This window comes from Monopterus albus, unplaced genomic scaffold (assembly GCF_001952655.1).
Source record: "Monopterus albus unplaced genomic scaffold, M_albus_1.0 scaffold240.1, whole genome shotgun sequence".
NCBI classification, from domain to species: Eukaryota; Metazoa; Chordata; class Actinopteri; order Synbranchiformes; family Synbranchidae; genus Monopterus; species Monopterus albus.
In genome coordinates, this window is record NW_018128120.1 from 530,744 (window position 1) to 550,919 (window position 20,176).

General features: G+C 41.6%; 2 protein-coding genes across 2 annotated transcripts; one reads left to right on the forward strand and one right to left on the reverse strand.

Annotated features, from left to right (window-relative positions):
* Positions 1-852: 852 nt before the first annotated feature.
* Positions 853-13,257, forward strand: obsl1a (obscurin like cytoskeletal adaptor 1a). The gene is made up of 22 exons (XM_020620529.1): positions 853-2,041; positions 2,841-3,110; positions 3,384-3,644; positions 4,113-4,418; positions 4,949-5,215; positions 5,304-5,579; positions 5,787-5,901; positions 6,134-6,294; positions 6,459-6,731; positions 6,845-7,120; positions 7,244-7,519; positions 7,626-7,901; positions 7,984-8,259; positions 9,077-9,346; positions 9,477-9,743; positions 10,352-10,618; positions 11,015-11,127; positions 11,231-11,384; positions 11,650-11,811; positions 12,322-12,426; positions 12,534-12,800; positions 12,971-13,257. The coding sequence occupies exons 1-22, from the start codon at positions 853-855 to the stop codon at positions 13,246-13,248; spliced, it is 6,105 nt and encodes a 2,034-aa protein (XP_020476185.1). The 3' UTR covers positions 13,249-13,257.
* Positions 13,258-13,282: 25 nt separating this feature from the next.
* Positions 13,283-19,651, reverse strand: nfkbiz (nuclear factor of kappa light polypeptide gene enhancer in B-cells inhibitor, zeta). Its single transcript, XM_020620524.1, has 12 exons — positions 19,548-19,651; positions 19,301-19,443; positions 18,831-18,922; positions 18,161-18,471; positions 17,703-17,808; positions 17,469-17,615; positions 17,250-17,353; positions 16,904-16,956; positions 16,650-16,819; positions 15,772-15,882; positions 15,377-15,544; positions 13,283-15,155 (listed from the first exon to the last, which is right to left on the reverse strand). Exons 2-12 carry the CDS (start codon positions 19,377-19,379, stop codon positions 15,117-15,119), a joined length of 1,380 nt encoding a protein of 459 aa, XP_020476180.1. The 5' UTR covers positions 19,380-19,443; positions 19,548-19,651; the 3' UTR covers positions 13,283-15,116.
* Positions 19,652-20,176: the final 525 nt, after the last annotated feature.

A 20,176-nucleotide genomic window follows, 5' to 3' on the forward strand; every position in this document is an offset into this window, starting at 1 on the left:
ACCTATTTTCTAGCCAAAATGTGAACGCATGACTATTTGATCTATGCTGTTTAGAGGATGTGCTTCAGATGCAAGCGTGTGGTGCGTCATCAGCAGGGACAACTTTTAATGTCGAAAGAAAGATGGTGGGTACATGAAGAGACAAAGTGGACCATATGAGAGACCAATGTTTTCTACTGGTTGCTACAAGATCAAAACAAAAGCTGGAAAAATGCAAGAAGTCTTCACTGGAAAAGAAGAAATGAACTTTAGATTCTTAGGTTGTTGACAGACCTCAAAGGTGCAGACAACATGACAATAACACAGCAACTAACATTCACGCTCTATGGCGTCAGTTTTGTTCATGAGTGCAGGTGTGTCACTCACAGACTGTGCGCTATGTGGCACATGGTCTCCGGTGTCTTTTCTGGACAGACTACTTTAAAAATACACTCGTCAATGAGTTACAGCACCAGCTGTGAGAGGACAGAGGGTGGTTTCTATTTGCTCAGAACCCACTTAACTATGTTAAATACATGATTAAACATGTTACCTCAGTTCAGCTTTGGTGACTACGTCAAGTGTTTCAATATCTGAAACATATCAAAATTCATTCCTTTCTGCACTGAATCAGTTTCCTGATCCAAAATGGTTCCAAATATCACAACAATCAAAGCAAGAAAAATGCCACTTCAACCAATATAAATTAGGAATTTTGTGTTTACATGGTTTTGTCTGAGTCTCTTTCTACGGAATTGATTGACTTCTGAACCATTTTTGTCTCACAGCTCCCTCACCACAGATAAGAGGGTCCAGGAAACTCCACCACACAAGAAATTTCTTCAGACAAACCAGAGAGAAGGTGATATCACTATGGATATTTTTGGAGGCACTCCTCGTGTTTTGGGCTACCCACGACCTGTAGTGGCAAAGTGTGGCACGGATGCCACACTGAGGTGCCAGATTGACGGGGATCCTCATCCTGATGTGATCTGGGAGCGTAAAAATGTCCAGATTTTTTCTGAGGGACGCTACAAAATCTCAGAGGAGGGAAAAGCTCACATGCTGGTTATTACTAGGGTGACCCAACAGGATGCTGGCCAGTACATCTGCAAGGCTCGAAACAGCATAGGTGAAACGTATGCAGCAGCCACCCTCAAAGTGGAAGGAGAGGTGCAACCACAGGAAGAGGGACAAAGGCAATTAGATGTTAATGATGTGAAGCAATCAGTAAAAGAAAATGGAGAATGTGAAGGACACCTGAATGGTTACTGCACAGTGCAAAATGACTACAGGAAAGAAAATGCAGAGGAGATGAATGCAGAGAAGTGGAACAGTAAGTTTAATGAAAAACAAGAGGAGGTTCATTTAACATCTGACGATAAACCTCAATTTCTTATTAAGCCCCTCTCTCTGCGTGTGGACCGGGGTGAAGATGCTACCTTCTCCTGCAAAATCTGGGGCACTCCTCTGCCACAGGTGACATGGGAGAAGGATGGAAAAAAGCTGAATGACATCTTTGAAAGTTCACACTTCAGCACGAGCATTCAAGATGGTGGCTGGTTCCAGCTGAAAATCTACAGGACACGCATGCCAGACAAGGGGGTCTACACCTGCAAGGCCATCAACTGCTACGGTGAGGCTCTGGCCGGCGCCATCCTTCTTATTGAGCCCACACCAGAGCAGGAAGCAAAAATAATGTCTCCAAATGGTCTTGCTAACAGACAGTGGTCACCAAAGCACAGAGGCGGGAGGCTCCGTTTGCCAATAGTCACAGAAGAGCCACCTGTCAACGTGTCTAAAGTCAAGAAGTTTGGAGTGACAGAGGGGAAACATGCCAAGTTTCGTTGCTTTGTGACAGGAAAGCCAAAACCAGAGATAATCTGGAAGAAAGACGGGATTCCCCTGGATCCTGGGAGGCGTCATCTCATATTTGAGGACAGAGAGGGCTACTACACACTGAAAGTTCTGTACTGTAAAGTGCAGGATACAGGGCTATATGTGTGTGCAGCATCAAACACTCTTGGAAACACCCTGAGCGCCGTTCACCTGTCTGTCAAAGGTAGGTGCAAAAAAAGTCAGTTTTCCTGCAACTCTAACTGGCTACACACACAAATATCTTAACAGTGGAAGGGAATCATCTCCCATCAAACTTACCACAAGAGCAAAAATCACAACACATTTTAAGAGCCTTAAGTGCCAGTTTAGTGCAATTTGGGTAGTTGAAGATAACATCTGCACTCTGGATAAATACAATGTGTTGCTCTTTTTAATGCTTTATTAAAAGCATTTGACAGCAGATCATTAAATCTTACTCCATAAATTACAATCTTTAGGTCTGAACTGAGCTGCTCTTAAAGTGATTCATCATTTTTCCCTAATCCCTTCATAAAGGGAAGATAACTGGGATCAAATTGCCTTTTAAATGTACCAACCCACAGTATGCCAGCTGTCTCTGGCATAGGTGCCACAGTCAGTATGTCAGTCCTTAATACACTTATTATGAATTGGCCATACAGCAACTGAACGCTGCTTTAAAAATATTCACCGGTGGCACCAGACATTCAAACAAAGTCAAGATGTTTGGTAGAAAATAATAACAGAGATAATTTACCAAAACTTCCCATCCCAATAGTAAATTCAGGTGTTAGTGTTGACATAAAATGGACATCATTTTCTACAATCAGAGTCTGGGTCATGATTGAGCATGACTAGTTATAGTCATGTTATTGCCATTTTGTTTTAACTTGCACAATAAAATTAAATCTATAAACCAGCCCAAATGTACAACTATAATTTATGTTAATTAAAAAGTATAATGTAAAATAGATATGTAACTATCCACTATTCTTGTTCTTGAGGCCCGGCTGTGCAGTTCAGGAGACCATTAAAAGACATAGAGGTGAAGGAGTGGGATGTAGCCGTGCTGGAGTGTGATGTCCCTGACGAGTCCGTCCCAGCTGCCTGGTACCTGGAGGACCAGAGGCTGATGCCCAGCAGTAAATATGGGATGGAGCAAAAGGGAACCAGACGAAGACTCACCATCCAGGATGTTGGGATAGATGATGATGGAGTGTATCTCTGTGAGATGCCTGATGGAGCAAAGAGCATTGCAGAACTCTCGGTTAAAGGTATGTTTTACTGAATACAGATACCTGTATGTTGTATGTAATAACTGTAAAATGAAATAAGCTGTTGTAACTTCAGTCTTCTAAAGAGCAAAAATTATAAAACTTCCTCCAGAAAAAGAAGTTGTCAAGTTCTCCATCCAAAACAACCCTGATAAAATAACCCTGCGTGGTGACATTCATGAATTCAATATTAAACTACCCATTATGATCACTGAAGGAGTATGAACAGCAAATATAACAATAATCTTGCTTTACAATACAAATTGCTTACAGGTGAAATTGTTCGAAAACTTCCGCGGAAGCTGGAGGTCCTGGAGGGTGAGAATGCAGCATTCTGTGTGGAAGTGGAGCACGACGACATAGATGTCCACTGGTTCAAAGATGGTCTTGAGTTACATGAGACGCACCACACAATCCTCAAGTCTTTTGGCAAAACTCATATTTTGGTCTTCGTCAACGTGGCCCATCAAGACTCGGGGGTAGTGACATTTGTCGCAGGAAGATCCAAGACATCATCACGCCTCAAAGTCAAAGGTACCTTTAGTGAAAACCGATTCCTAAATTGGACTGTTTAGCAAAAGATCTGATATTTTTCTCAGATGCAATGAGCTGTAAATGTGCAAACTGTTATTTTACCCCTTTGTCCTACAGGCAGCAGCTGAAACTGTCACACTGCATTTCACAGCTCAAGAACTTATCACACACTTCAACAAGACAAATGGCTTTTTCAAGAACAGTTAGTGAACATTTGCCATTTATATGTGCAAATGACTATTGCTAGATCTTTAAGATTATTAAAATTATATTTAAGGTAATAGCTATGGCAATTAAATTTACCCTCTCCAACTTGGTCTTCCATCCAGTTGATTGTTTCGAGGTTTAAAGTGTTTGGTACCTTTATGTATGACTGGGGATCTCCTCATGGTTCCCTCCATTAACCAGACCCTCCTGCCGTAATGATTTCCACTCACATTCTCCATCCTCTTCCTCTCTGCTTTTTAGCCACAAGACACTGCCCCCCTATCTGCCCTGTGGGAGTTGAAATGGACGTAGACCGTCCCAACAGTATCCTCCTTACCTGGATTCCTGCCCCCAACAGCCAGACCTCCACGCGTTCAATCTTTGTGCTGGAGAGACAACAAGTGGGCTCCCAGGAGTGGCAGAAGTGTTTCACCTCCGAGACCGCCACCTCAGCTGAGGTTACTGGTGACAGCGTGCCCTGTGAAGGCGACTATCGCTTCCGTGTCTGTTGCATAAACAAGTATGGAAGAAGTGGCCATGTGGAGTTTCCCAAAGCCGTCCACCTGGGTGAGTAGCACATTGTCAAACAGAATTATATATATGTCAGTATTTCATTCTAAACCTGATCTGCCTAAGAAGTGTAACAAAACAAAAGTGTACCCTCCTAATTTTCTCTAGATACTGCCTCAGAAATCCAGCATTAGATAAGCTCTAACACTATATTAGTGACTTATTAGTGGTTGCTCAAATCTTTACATTGCTGTAGACAATTTTACAAACAAAAGGTGCCTTTCTTTTTTTGTTAAAGCTATATTATCCTCATGTAGCAATGCAGCTGTACTGTATGCAAAGACTTTCTTGAAATTTGAGTCATATACGGTATTATGACTGAAATATCTTGTTGTCCAGCCCAAACTCTCACAACACAGAGTACCGTTGAACACATCAACAAGGAAGGTTTTGCTACCCACACACATCTGACACATTTTATAATAAGAAAATTTCACTGCATTGTTATGAGTGGAATTCAGTGGCTGCCAGGAGGTAAAACCGGTTGATATAAAGAACACTGAATTTTGCACTTCTGTATCGATCAGTGCCTGGGCCAAAGATCTGCCACCGCCTCCAAGACTGTGAAGTTATGGAGGGAGAAGATGCTTGCTTCTCCATTGAACTGTCTGCCACAATGGTTGGAACCTGGTTTCTGAATAGCACTCAACTGCAGCACAGTGGACGATATTCAATAGAACAGACACAAACAAGGCACTCGCTGATTATTCATGAAACCTGTAGGACAGAGGACACAGCAGAAGTCACGTTCATAGCCAATGGAGTTCGGGATTCAGCTGTGCTCAAGGTTCAACGTAGGTGTAAATGATGTCTTATAAATGTAGCATAAGATGGATGATTTTCTTTGGAGTTTGTTTATTTGATGTGTTTATATCTTTGCAGCTACTTTGGTCAAATTTAATCCTATGTCAGAGACAGACCGATATAAGAAGGTCCACACTGGTGACGTCATTGTGCTCTACTGTGAAGTCTCTCACCTTTTTGCAAAAGTATCCTGGTTCAAAGATGGCAAGGAGCTCCAAGTGACTGAGGGCATCAACATCCAATCAGAGGGGAACATGAGGAGAATTGTCATCCAATCCGCTGATGCATCCCACTCTGGAGTTTATACATGTGAAACTTCAGGGGATGTCACGAAATTCACCGTGGATGTTGCAGGTAAAGGTTTTTTAAAAGCTGGCACATTTCAGTAGTTGTGGAAAACTTAAATGGACATCAAGTCTAGCAGATCTCCTAGAGCTGTTTGGTTTTATGATTTAACCAAACTGCAGCGGGAATATTTCTAATGTTCTGAAAGCATGTTCATACTCTCGCATTTCGTGGTCCAGCTACTGATATCCATCCCTCCCTCCTCTGTTCACGCAGGTCCTCCTGTAGACTTCAGTCCAGTCCCAGAAGAGGAGCTCCATAAGAGAAGCATGGAGCTGGATCCTGTGGTGCTGGTCTGCCATGTCTCCAGAGATGATGCCGAAGTTGTGTGGTGAGTCGATGAAATATGAATTCCTTAGTTGGAGAAAAAAGTTATCATGTAATTATGATGCTTCTTTTTTGCCCCAATTTTAAATTCTTTTTTTTATTGCTGTCTTCAATTATTCTGTTTATGAAGTGTTGTTTTTCAGATGTAGTATGACTAATCAAACATATCCTCCCTACCTCATCTTATTTAAGACCCTTGTTTTATAGCTGTCTGTTTTGGATTTGGTGTGTCCCAGGTACAAGGATGGCTGTGAGATCCAGCCCAATAACAACATCACTTTGCAGGCAGAGGGAACCATGAGGAGGTTAATCATCCGCTCTGCAGAAACCTCAGATGCTGGGAATTACACATGCCAGGCAGGAAACAACAGCATGGAGTTCACTGTCAGTGTAAAAGGTCAGGTTCCTGACTTCTGCTGATCTGAGATGCCTGTCAAATCACATAGATCTGACAGTGTGCTTGTGAATTCATAAAGGAGATGACATTAAGGGTGGTATTTACACACACACTAGCCAGATTAAAAACATGAGCTAACCTCATTCCACTATCCACAAACACAGAGTCTCCAGTGATGATTGTGGAACCCAAGGATGATATTGTTATGGAAAGATACATCTCAGAAGAAATCCACTTGCAGTGTGAATTGTCCCGCTCCAGTGGAAAGGTGCTGTGGTTCAAGGACGGCGAGGAGGTGGAGGAGAGTGACAACATCCAGCTGACGTCTGAGGGTCCTTACAGGAAGCTGACCATACTCTGTGGATCAATCGAGAATAGTGGAGAGTATGTCTGTGAAACAGACGGAGACTCTATTTTCTTCCAGCTCACCATCAAAGGTTTTCACCTCTGATTCTGCTGTTTTTCAATTAAAAATGTGTGGAGTCTCCTAAGTCTTTCAAAGACACCAAAATGCTTAAATAAGATTACATTTCCCCTATATTTTCTCTAGATCCACCAGTCCGAATTATTTCCCCTACTGAATCAGAGCTGAAAATTACCCAGTTGGCATCAGAGAGGCTGGAGCTCAGCTGTGAGATCTCCCAGTCAGATGCCCCTGTTTGCTGGTACAGAGATGGCCTAAAGGTAGAGGAGGGCCCTAACTTGATCCTGGAGGTGGATGGGGCCCAGCGCCGGCTAGTTATCCCCATGACCACTGAGGACAACACCGGGGGTTATGTTTGCGACACTGAAGACGACTCTGTCACCTTCTTGGTGACTATTACTGGTAAGAAAAGAGACATCAAGATAAATGCTTAGCAAGTAGATAAATGCTACTACTAATAATAGAACTGTATATAATTTCTGTATTTTGTGTTTTTTTGGATTCCTTTTGAATTTGTTCCACCAGAGCCGCCAGTGACACTCAATCGTTCCAAAAGCACACCTGCCAAACTAGAGATCTTTACTGACAAACCAATCGTGCTGGAGACTGAGGTGTCCCGGCCAAATGCAGAAGTGAAATGGTGGCTAAATTCCAGAGAAATGGTGGAGAGCAGAAACATTACCATCAGAAAAGACGGGCTTATCCGTCGTCTGACCATCCACTCTCCTACTCCAGCAGATTCAGGGAAATACACCTGTGATGCTATTGATGATAAAATTGATTTCCAGGTCAAAGTTTCAGGTAAGAGGCAAAAGTTGGCTTTGGAGATGATTTCTGGCTCAAAAAGCAATTTCAAAATCCACCATAACATCATGTTGAGTGTCAGTATGTAATTCTATATCCTCAGAGCCTCCAGTGACAATATTAAGAAAGTCAGAGATCAAGACAAATCCAAAGTGCCTGATTTCTGATGACCTTGTGCTGGAGTGTGAACTCTCCAGAGCCAGTGCGGTCACCAGTTGGTATAAGGATGGTTATCGTGTTGATGGCAATGAAAGGTTCTGCAAAGAGGAGGAGGGCACTTTCCGCTCACTGGTCATCCTCAGTGCTGAACTTGGAGACTCAGGAGAGTACTTCCTGGATGCTGGAGATGACAATATCAGCTTCCAGGTTACGGTAGAAGGTAACATTCATTTGGTTGAGTTTACTGTTTAAAGAAAATTGTTCCAAATTTGACTCCTGTATTCCACCTCTTTTGCCCTCAGAGCCTCCAGTGACCATTGTAGGAAACTCACCTGACCCTGAATACCAGGAGATGGTGGCAGGTGATGACCTGATCCTGGCCTGTGATGTGTCCCGTGCCAGTGCCCCTGTCCAGTGGTACTGCAATGACAGGCTGCTCACCAATGACTGCCGTACCAACATTGAGAGCTACGGCACTCTGAGGAAAATTATCATCTCAAATGTCCAGCCCTCAGATTCAGGGAAATATGTATGTGACGCTGTGGGTGACAAGATGATCAGTGTTGTCCGGATTCAAGGTACAAAGCCAGGGTACAGGTATCCAGAATCTCTAAAAAAAAAAAAAAACGACAAAAAAGGTTGCTAATGAGCCTTCTCTTTTCTTTTCCAATAAAGAGCCTCCAGTTGAATTTGTTAACAAGGAGGATGACATAGTCGTGACAGGTTATGAAGCAGAGAGCGTGACCCTGACAAGCTTTGTGTCCAAGGAAAGTGCTCTAGTGCGTTGGCTGAAAGATTGGACACCCGTTGAAGGTGAACGTTTCCGAACACTCATGGAAGGCCGTAAGCGCACACTTATTATTGAGCCTTTGAGGCGCTCTGATGCTGGCGAGTACACCTGTGATGTCAACACAGACCAGATCCACTTCAGCCTGCTGGTGAAAGGTTAAACTTTCAGTTAATCTTGTCATCTGGTAACAGTGTATAACACTTCAATGTACACTGAAAAGTCATATTAACAGTTTTTATTTTGCATCATAGAAATGAGAATCAGGTTTACAAAGCCACTGAGAGAAACTGTAGCTCATGCTGATGGTATGGTGACTCTTCACTGTGAGGTGTGCAAGCCAAAAGCAGATGTCCAGTGGCTGAAGAACGGCGTGGAGGTGGTTCCAAGCAGGAGGTTCTCCATTCGAGCAGATGGAGTGGAACGAAGCCTGACCATCCATCGTTTAACCAGAGAGGATGCTGGAGAGTATGTTTGTGAGTCCAGGGATGACAAGACTGTAGCAATGCTGAGAGTAGAGTGTAAGTATGCCTGGAATAAATACATTTGATTCCTTGTCTTGTCTCATGTGAGGTAGCAGGTAAGCGAACTTTCTTCTGTCTCTTCAGTGCCTCGAGTGGTGGAGTTCCTCACTGAGCTCCACAACACTACTGTGCTGGAAGGAGAAGATGCCACCTTCAAGTGTGTGGTTTCACCTGAGGATGTTCATTTGGTCTGGCTCATGGACAGTGAGGTTATCACCCTGGGTGACCGTTTCCAGGCAACCCAGAATGGCCTGTGCCACACGCTGGTGATTAACAAGTGCCAGATGTTGGATTGTTCAAAGATTACAGCAGAGGCCGAGGGTAAAATAAGCAAAGCCAGCCTCAAAGTTCAAGGTAAGACAATTAATTGAAGGGGAAAGTGAAGCTACTGTAAACTGTCAAATTTTTTATGCATTACCAGCATCATCAGTTGCAGAGATGCAGTTTATTGTGAACCTTTTTCTGTCTCTGCACAAATGTTCAGAGGCTCAGGTCATGTTTACCAAGAAAATGGAAGCTGTCATAGCAGAGGAGTTTGGCGATGCCACTTTGGAAACAGAGATCAGCCTGGAGACAGGCGAAGTCCAGTGGATGAGGCAAGGGGTGGTCATCCAGCCTGGTCCCCGACACACACTGGCCCAGGACGGCTGTAAACGCAGCCTGACCATCCACAGCCTGACTCTGTCAGACCGGGGAACCTACCGCTGTGAGACTCTGCATGACCGGGCGCAGGTCAAACTCAATGTAGAACGTAAGTGGTCTGAGGTTTAATAAGCAGAAATGATTCAGGAGTTTGGCATGGAGGTGGTTCTAAGCAGGAGGTTCATTCACTTTGTGAATGGCATTTCACCTGACACTGATCAGTTCTGAGCAGATAACAAACAGTATGTAGTGTAGGTGAATTTCAGTGTCACATTGCAAGCGGTAAGAATACCACTTGTAAGTGGGACAAGGTTCTTGAAATACAGTCGTGCAGTTGCACAATAAAGGGCTGAATGACACTGTGACAATAGGCCGCGAAGCTCCTGTAGTGTTGCTTCTGTAATGTGATAAACTGAGCTACAGTATATTTGAACTACCATTTGTTTTCTTAGAAACAGTGTTCTTTCTATATACAGCAAAAGTACTGGCTATACATTAGTACAGTGTGATTCACCATATTTAGCATGCAATTATTTCAAAATGTTCCAGTCCCCAAATTTTAACCAGGTTTTTAATATTTCACCCAAGAACTGGGAATTCCTGATGTATCTTCTCTGAATATCTCAATTGTATCATTTCATCCTGATACTAGTAGTAGGAACCGTATGTACCACTCTCCTCTCACAACAATACTCTGCCTCTTCTCGTCCAATCCAGCCCGTAAAATCTCCATCCGCAAAGGCCTGACTGACCAAGAAACCTTTGAACGAGAGACCACCTCCTTCGAGGTGGAGCTGTCTCACACAGATGTGGAGGGAATTTGGCAGAAAGGCGGCATCAGGATGAAACCCAACAACCAATGGCGGATGAGCACCAATGGGCGAATCCATAGCCTCACCCTGTCCAACCTCACCCTGGAGGACACAGGCACCATTGTCTTCTCAGCTGAAGGGCTGCGCACCACTGCCAGACTCACAGTCAAAGGTAACTGCTGGTCTGTAAAGGTCAGTGGGTTCAGTGGAGGTCATCTAATGGTTAAAGGTACACACTCAGGCCACTGAGCTAAACCTTGAAAAGAGTTCTCTTATTAAGTCTCTGTGGTTTTAGATTTTGCATCATAAAACTATTCAATCTACTGCGTACACGAGGAAGATAGTGGTGCTAAAAATGAAACCAAATATGCCTCAAGTTTTTCTTTTACATTCTGTAACTGTAACAGTATTCAGTCAGTGTCATTTTCAATTCAAAGCTAAGCAAATATAAAGCAAAATTGATTGCAATGTAAAAGTGCTCAAACAGACGTTGGAAATGTCCAGAGAAAAACAACTATGAATGATTGATTAAGCTTCTGACTTGTTGATTCACTGACTGAACTGACAGAGACACCAGTTTCAATCCTGAGACCGCTGGCTGACGCCCATGTGGAGGAGGGTCTTCCTGCCACTCTGGAGTGTGAATTCTCCAGACACAACATTGAAGTCAGATGGCTTAAGGTAACACAAACCAAATAAATGCCCTCAATGCATGTTAAAAAAGCAAGATTTGATAGCAACAGGTTTAGTCTCGTGCAGTTACCTCCATCCGTTTGCATCTCAGAATGGCACAGAGCTGAAGCCAGGGAAGAACTGTCGGGTCTACTCCATGGGTCGGAAGCGGTTCTGTCAGATCCTGCAGTGTTCCCTTGCTGACTCTGGCACTTACACATGTGACACAAGGGAAATCAGCACTTCCTGTTCACTGGAGGTTTATGGTAACTATCTGAGCACATACTGATATAACATATAAAATATTAAAACCATTAAAGCAACATACAATGATAGGAAAGTCTACAGTTGTGATGATAGTTTAAATTTCAAGTTGAATTTTGTGTAGCCAGTGAAAAAGCTGAAGCTGAACCTATACTATACATCCACCCAGCAGTTTGAAGAAGCTTAAATTGTCAACAAATTTTCAAAAGACGATGCTTCTAATATCCACCTAACAATCAGATCTCAATCTCTTTACTAACCTCACAGAGCACAAGCTGGAGATAGTGCAGGATCTGGAGGATCTTTACATCCAGGAGGACCAGAATGCCGTTTTCATGTGTGAGGTTTCTCGCGATGATGTGACTGGGGAGTGGTACAAAGATGGTCACAAGATCCGGCCCACAAGCACCATCAAGATCCGCACTGAAGGTCAGAAAATGAAGGGATTAGTTACTGATGGGATTAAACAAACTTGATCACCTACAGCAAAGTAAAGTTTAGAGTTTCCACGTTATCATTTGCAGAAAAATTGCATGCACACACATTCTGGTTAATACTTTCCACAGTGAACTCAGTGACTGGCAAAGTCCAACCTCTATTCAGTAGGTGGTAGAATCAGGTGCAAAGAGGAAAATATAAGGAAAATATAAATATGAAGACTTAGGAATAGAGAAGATAAGCATCACGCATCATAAGATAAGGAATATCAAATGGAAACATTTGAAAATATGTGAATAACCTTTTTGAAATGTCCGCAAAAACTTGTTGACTACTATATATGTAGGAGGATCTCTGGTGGGCGAGTAGGGGATGGAAGAGCCTTTAACACTCATTAAATCATAAAGCAGCCTCTTGTACACTGTTAGGAGGTACTGTATCTGTATTTGTTTGTTCTCCACTCATTTATCTGGAAGAACGAACATTTCTGTTCTCTTCCAGGGACCAAACACTTCCTGCTGGTGTGTAATGTTAAAGCTGAAGATGCTGGAGAGGTACGCTTTGTAGCCAGAGATATTGAATCTACAGCTTACCTTGAGGTAGAAGGTAAGCCCATTTGCACATCTAGAATATTTTACTTGTGTTTTTCTTTGGCATATTAACAGTTTAAAAATGGCCCATATCCAACCTTGCAAATTTTCCTCTCACTCCAGAACTTCCTGTTTCGATTGTGAAACCCTTGCGAGACCGAACAGCCCTGGAGAAACACCGTGTGATCCTGGAGTGCACCGTTTCCTCTCCTCATTACAGTGCCACCTGGTACAAGGGCAGAGAGGAGCTGGTTTCTTCAGAACGAGTGGAGATTTTGGCTGATGGCTGCTCTCATAAACTGGTGATCCAGCAGGTGGCTGTGGAGGACGAAGGCACCTACAGTATCGAGGTGGGGGAGCACACGTCCCAAGCCAAACTGATGGTGGAAAGTAAGTGGGATGGAGAGCTAAGGACTTGTTTTACACTATTTTTATTCTCCAGCTTACAAAAGTACCAAGCGTGATTGGGTATGATTTTTTTTAAATCAATACTAACAGGTAAAAATTACTTCTCTCTTACTTTCCTTCCTACGTACTTCTCTGCCGTGGTGCTGCTGCAGCCCAGGCCCTTGTGATGGTCAGAGAGCTAGAAGACATGGAGGTGATGGAGCCAGAGTCAGCATCGTTCCAGTGTGAGCTGTCTGTTGCCATAAACAAGCCTCCTGTTTGGACTTTGAATGGAGAGACTCTTGTTCCAGGCCCCTGCGTCCACCTGGAAACCCACGGGCCAGTCCACAAACTCACCCTGAAAAACACCAGCGTGGACATGAGTGGGACAGTCAAGTTTACCATGGGCAAGGCCAAGAGCAGCGCCACACTCAGTGTTACAGCAGAGTAGAAGAACAAGAGAGAGGGAAGCAAGTGACTCGAAAGAAATTAAGTGAAGAGACTGATTGCTAAATGGGAAATTCTCATGTCTCCTAGAACTTTTCAAACTCCACTTTTTGTGCTTTATTTCACATTTATGATATTCACTGAAACTAGACTAATCATTTTAAATCAAAGGCATGTTTCTTATTCCTTTTTAAAATGTAGATGGTGTTTATTTTCTTGATAAAGATTCCTAGTTCATTCTTACATTCGGATGAAAAGCCCCCAAAATAAAACATACAATAACAGTGGTTAATTCCATAAATTCAACAATTTTTTAAAATGTTTTCTGGCTCAGGAGGAGTCTATAAAAATGCACTGACACATTCAAAAACTCTGAACAAAGTGTACATATTTTGTAATATCCATAATGCTTAATAAATTGTGGTACTTTTGTGGTCGGTGTATTGATTAAAAAAATGATCAGCAGCTGTTTTTAGAATCAATCAATTGTTCCTTTTAATTTCTTTTTTTAACCTAACTAAAAATTACAGGAACACCTGCCTTTTATATATATACATATACATATATACAAGCCCTTTTACACATCAGATAATAAAAATTAGAACAGCAGCAGCCTACATTGATTTCAAACCTTGCAGACTAAAAACAACAACAACAAAACAAGAATGTATAAACCAACTAGAATTAAAACAAATGTCACTGCACATATTCTTGCAATCTGTACATAATAAAAGGAGGACATCATTACATTTTTTATCTGAAAAGTTCCCAAGTATCTTTTTTTTTTTTGTCTCATGTAAGGCACAGTTCCTTACAGTGAGCACGGCATGTCTCATAAAACCGAGTATGATATCAATCAGTCCAGTGTTACTCAGTTTGTTTAACAAAAAAGTAGCAATATCAGTGGAAAGCTACTGTGTTACAAGTAAAAGTCCTTCCTTCAAAATATTACTTCAGTAAATGTAAAAAGTGTTAGGATCATATGCACGGAGTTTGGTGCTTATGGCACATCCATTTCCAATCCTCCTCTGTGTCCATGTGAGTCTTTTAACAACAGTCTGACCCTCTGCTGAAGGTGGCAAGGGCAGGACGGACAGATCATCCAAATTTTTCTCTGCACTTTCTCACACTGTGCAGCTTATGGTGTGCGATGTTTTATTAATTTGGTGCAGGACAACCCCAGTAAAGCTGCTCATGTGCATTGAGAATTTAGCTGATTATTAAATTTGGAATCTCTGTTATACCACATTGTGATAATATCTCTCTCGGTGAAGATATTACTCTGTGCCTTTATTGGAAGTGGGCCTTTGAATGACCTTGACAATGAGTAATTTATACTATGATTTTATTGATAGGTTGGGGTGTGGGATTCACAGCACAGACAGAGGTTCAAGGCATTGTCCTGCACCTGACACATTCCCTTATTTAAAATGCGGCACCATTCACATGGCTGAATAGACACTCATATAACATGTTAAATGTTATACAGCACTCCATTTATATTCCAAGTAGCCCAAGTGATCATTAAACATATCAAGAGGGTATAACAGTGAAATCATTTCACACTAAATTAAAAATCTTCATCATCTGAACCCATAATTCCTCCATAAATGTTAAAAACCTGTTTTGAGATTGTCCAGAACATGATGGCTCATTGTCCCTGAATCCAAAAGTTGCGTCTTAATGCCCAAAACAATTAGAATGCAACAGTAACAGCAAAAACAGACACAAAAACACACACGCACTCATTTAAGCATTACATGGTAATGAACAATTGGCATGTTTCACTGAAACAACCAGCATCTGCCTCATTTGTGGCAAATAATATTCTGATAGCGTGGACTGTCTGACTGACAGTGGTATGAGCTTCACTTAAACATCAACATGTTTCCCTTTTAGGATCTGCCGCACCTGAAAAAAAAGACAAAACTCACATTATAACCACTCATATCATCTTAAGTGGTTAGGTTTTTCTCACTGCAAACAGCAGAAGTGATAATTCAGCTGTGGGTAAACAATGCCTTTTTATTAACGTTTTTGCAAGATAATGTGATTATTTTCCTGTTATGCAACAAGAATTGCATTGCACTAGTGTGTTTTCAGAGGCCTCTCAGTTATCATTCACACCCTACCTTGTTACCAGTGGGTCCTTCAGGTGCCAGCTGAGACGGTAGCTCATTCTCAAAGTTTCTGGCCCCGGGGTCAGCTCCCCCTCTCATGAGCAGCTTCAGCGCATCCACTTGAGTTGTATGGTTTTGCAAAGAGCTTACAATGTGTAGGGCAGTGTTCCCACTGAATGTCTGAAACAAATACACAGGGAATTGCACACTACATGCAGCTCATGAAGTTTTATAAACACTTACTGTAACTGTCAGTCTAGACGTGCAAAAGTATTTTTCTTCATGCCACCAGTTTGATATATGCTAAAAACTAAACAGTTTAATTTACAGACAGCTAACTTATTTTTACTTCAGTGTAGTATGTCACACAATGTCAGAATAGCCTAGGCAACAACAAAACCACTCACCTTAGCATTTACAATGGACAGCGAAGTTGACTGGTCAAGGAACAGTTTCAACAGCTCCACATTTGCCTCCTCAGCAGCCATGTGAAGACAAGTGCGTCCACTTTTCAGATCCTGCAGCAATGAAAAAACAAACTGTGTGAAAACCAGGTCATTTTGCAACCTTTCTGGGAGATAATAGTGACACTAATAATAAGGAGTTTCAGTTGGGACTACATGGCTTTGTAATCTCTAGAAAAACAAGCTTAACAGCTGAATTCGTAATCAGGACTTTAACATTTAAATTTAGTTTTAGCCTAGCATGAAAAAACTAAGCACAAAACAAAGGAAACCTAAGAGGTTTGTGCCTTATTTGACCCACGTCTGCTATGAATTCATCCATTGTTCAAAAAACACCTGCACTCCAGGTTCTAGTCAGGTGCAGTCAGCAAAGCAAAAACAGAGCTTGTGTAGTTGAGCTCAGAAACAGGCACTTCTTCATTGTAAACATGTGAATAACATGCTGTAATGTTGCATGTTGTAGTGCAGACACAAGCGTGTGTAGCTCAGACTACGTAATCAGAAGCTACACGGGTTCTACATGGGTAACACCCTGACACTGAAGCCTGTCACTGGCTGTCTTCTGCCTTCATAAGCTGGTCGGTCACACTTTGAGCAAATACACCGTTCAAAGGTTTATCAGACAAGAAGAGACCATAGACTTAAAGCAGATGCAAAAGTGTTATGGCCTTTGTAAAAAGCCATTTAACAGCACGAGTTATTCTGTGTCAATCTTCAACATTTTTTTCAACATAGTCCTTTAACAAAAATCATTTAAGAGAATTCTGAAACATGTTTCAAAGTGCAAAACTAAAACATGGTCCAATAGCTGTAATAGTTACCATTGTCCCACAGGCGGCGCCCATGAGCAGAAAAGTCTTAACGCACTCAACATACATTCGTCTCCTCTGTTCCACCTTCGTGGCCTCATATAGACAAGGTTTTTCCAGGGTCCTCAGCTCTTTAACAACAGCATTGTGAGAGGAGACTGCTACATGAAGTGGAGTTAAGCCTGTAACAGAGAACACTGGCATTTACTCACTGAGACATTTCATATTAGCATCACAACAGGTTCAGTAAAATAGAATATACTCACCATCGTAATTGAACATTTCAATATCAACTGACTGCCCACCTCCACTGAGGGCTCTAAAAAAAAAAAATATATTACTGCACAGTAAACAATCTTGAATCTCAAACAAGTAACTAGGCTACAAATGTTCTCAAGATATCATTATACAGAGGTATTATTACAAGACAAATATCACTCTTTAGTCAAAGTTTAACTTTGATTTAATTTGTCACAGAGTCAACAGGGACATAAGCAGGATATGGATTAATGGTCAGGTTTATTTTTAATTTTTGAGTCATGTGATGTGTCAAACATTTGGTAGGAATAACATAACAGGCATGTTCCACATTAACAGTTAACGTTCAGTTACAAATTAACAAGGCCGATGAGCTGCACATTACAAGCTAAACCTTCACAGTGGGTAAAAACATGACCCAGTGACTCAGCAAGCTTGTTTTTCTGGATCTTTCTGATCTTCACCAAAGGAGCCAGTATTACCGATTAAGGTCCACATCATTATGCTGCATCAACTTGTTTTCAAGTTGAATCAATGACACTTACACTATATTTAGCTTGTACTGATTGTTACCTGAAGACTGAGAAAGTGACCCTTGGCGGCACACACATGCAAAGGCGAGCGGCCCCAAAAGTCCCGAGTGCTGATTTGTGCTCCATGTGCCAGCAGGTCCTGGACAATTAAGTGCTGATCGGTGGCAGCTGCTATCTGAAGAGCTGTCTGTGTGCAGAGTAGGGTGCACAAAGCCAATAAATATTAGGCATTAGCACTTTTTAAGGGTCCACATACAACTTTAAGTGTTTGTACCTGCCCGTTGTGTTCTTTCACATCCAGAGTGCCACATATGGCCATTTTTGCAGCAAGCACATAAGCCAGAGCCCGTCTACCTTGTGCCACAGCAATGTGAAGAAATCTGAAAGTCGGGGGGGAAACAGCTGACTGTTAATTCGTTATTTTTAGCCATGCACTGTCTGTGTTTTAGCTAACAGTTTTTCATCCATCAGTCAGAACAATTGCAGCTGTATGGCTAGTTAGCTTAGCTGTTCCTACTGTTTATATATTATTTTTGGCTTACTACTTCAACCACTTATCAATCACTTAATCTTTTTCCACTATTTATCCTTTTTGTTAACTTCTCTGTTTGCTTTCTACATTGTTTTCACACCCTTTCAGGTTCAAGGGAAGCTTAGTGTTTATTATACATTAACTAATGACCCCTGGTTGGGGGTCACATCTAAATTACACCCTTCTTTGTCAATACATACGTGTCACCGTCAGCATCTTGCATGTTCAACAACTCAGGAGAAACCCCTTCCACTCTCTGTGCCTCTTGCTGTATCTGCCAGTGAAATAAAGTCATTTTGACTTCAGCAGTCGGAGCCATTGGTCCCAGCAGAACAGAATGCTGCATTTGTTTTAGGGTACTGTGCTCATTTTCAGGAGCAAGAGCAGGGACATGGCAGGTGGTGCTTGGGTTCACTGATGGTGGCGTCTCTATCTGATGAGGACTCATGTCAAGTTTTGCAGATTTAAGTTTATGTTCTGGATTGTTGTCCTCGTGAGAGCAGTTCCATTTCTGAAAGAGAATCATGTCCAAATTGTTATTACAGCTCAACTTATGAGTTATTTTACGCAAGTTTGGTTATCTCAATGTCTGTTTTCGTACCAAACACACCTACTTTGGAACTGGATTTAAATGATTTGCATACTGGTGATGGCATACCTTGCTTTCTGTTATATCAGTGAAGTGGAGAAATGTTCACTTCTTCCTCATTATCAAGAAACTCACATTTTTATTCATACTCCCAAGCAAAACTAAACACTGATCTACACATTTCCCTTCACCATCTCAAAAACTTGAAAGCAACATTTTCTGGGAAATCCAACTCCTGCTATAAAACATGTTAAACGTCTTCATGTTCACTGTTAAAATACCTGGCGTCTCATCATTAACAGTTCTTTCAACACGTTCTTGTGGTGCATAGTTGGAATGTATCCTGGTGGCCTGGGATCAGTGATGAGAACACCTGAAAGACACAAAAACAATTAATTAAAGCAATTTTGCTTAAAGTCTGAAGGAAAAAAAGCTTTCATCAGAGGTTTGTCATAAATGAAATATAAATCATCAGAGGTCCCACCTAGGGCTAAACTTCGCTAAAAAGCCAACTGTAAATAACTGCTTTAAGATAAGCACAAGGTTGGCTAGAAGAAAGTACTTTGTCATGCTGTTAAGTCTTAGTCTGACAAAAATCAACGCACAAAAGCAACTTGGTGGACTCTCTCTCTCTCCAGTGTCTTGAAAACAACACAGGTGGACATAAATGTTAAGCAACAAGACAATTAGAGTGTTTAATGCTAGAATTCCATACTCGTGAAACTGGTTTATCATTATTAGAAAAACTGACCTTCACTGTTCTCACTGAAGTTGGGTCCTGTTAACAGAAAGTAGTTTCCTCTGGTGTCATTCCCTCTTGAATCCAACATGTTAAGGAATCATTTATTAACACACAAGTCCAAATGGAAATGAAGTCACTCTTCTCTGCCACACCTGAAATGGGAAATGGCTGTGAACTCTTTGCACTCTGGTGTGAAAAAAACAAACATTAAAACATGTACGACTGGCTCACTGGGCTGGACCTTTGTGCTTCTTACCGTAAAATCACAAAGGAGGAACTGTGAGGAACTGACACCACACCAAATGACTCACGCTTGGAACAGCTTTCTGGTCGATGGCGTTCCTAAGGTGAGACGTTTCAAAATAAAGGTCGATTTGGTTAGATAGTTACAATAAAGGTTTTTCACATAAGGTTTACAGTAAATTTCCAGCTGATTCAAATATAACATAAGAAAATATTAGGATATATGAAAGAAAACAAAAATCCTTATGTGCAAAAAAAGGGGCATATTCAAGCCAATATTAAATGAGCAGACAGTTTGAAGGCCATTCCTCAAATGGAAAAGCAAACTGAGGGTCAGTTGATATGCAAATATGCTCAGCGACTGGCTGCCAACATAAGCTAAGCTACTGAACAATACGGCTTTTATAAATCAACTGCAGAACAAATTTGAAATACTGATGTTCAATATGGCAAGAGGAAAAAAGAAGCGTTTTAGGTATATAAACAAATATCTCCTATTAGTTATGCATCAAGCAGCTTATATAATTAAAAAAGTGTTTTACTATCTTCATTTTTGTTTCCATTTTAGAATGAGAATTTGTTAATAAATACAAAGTACTCCCTCTTTACAGAAAGTGTTGCACACCTGTTACAGGTCAGGCT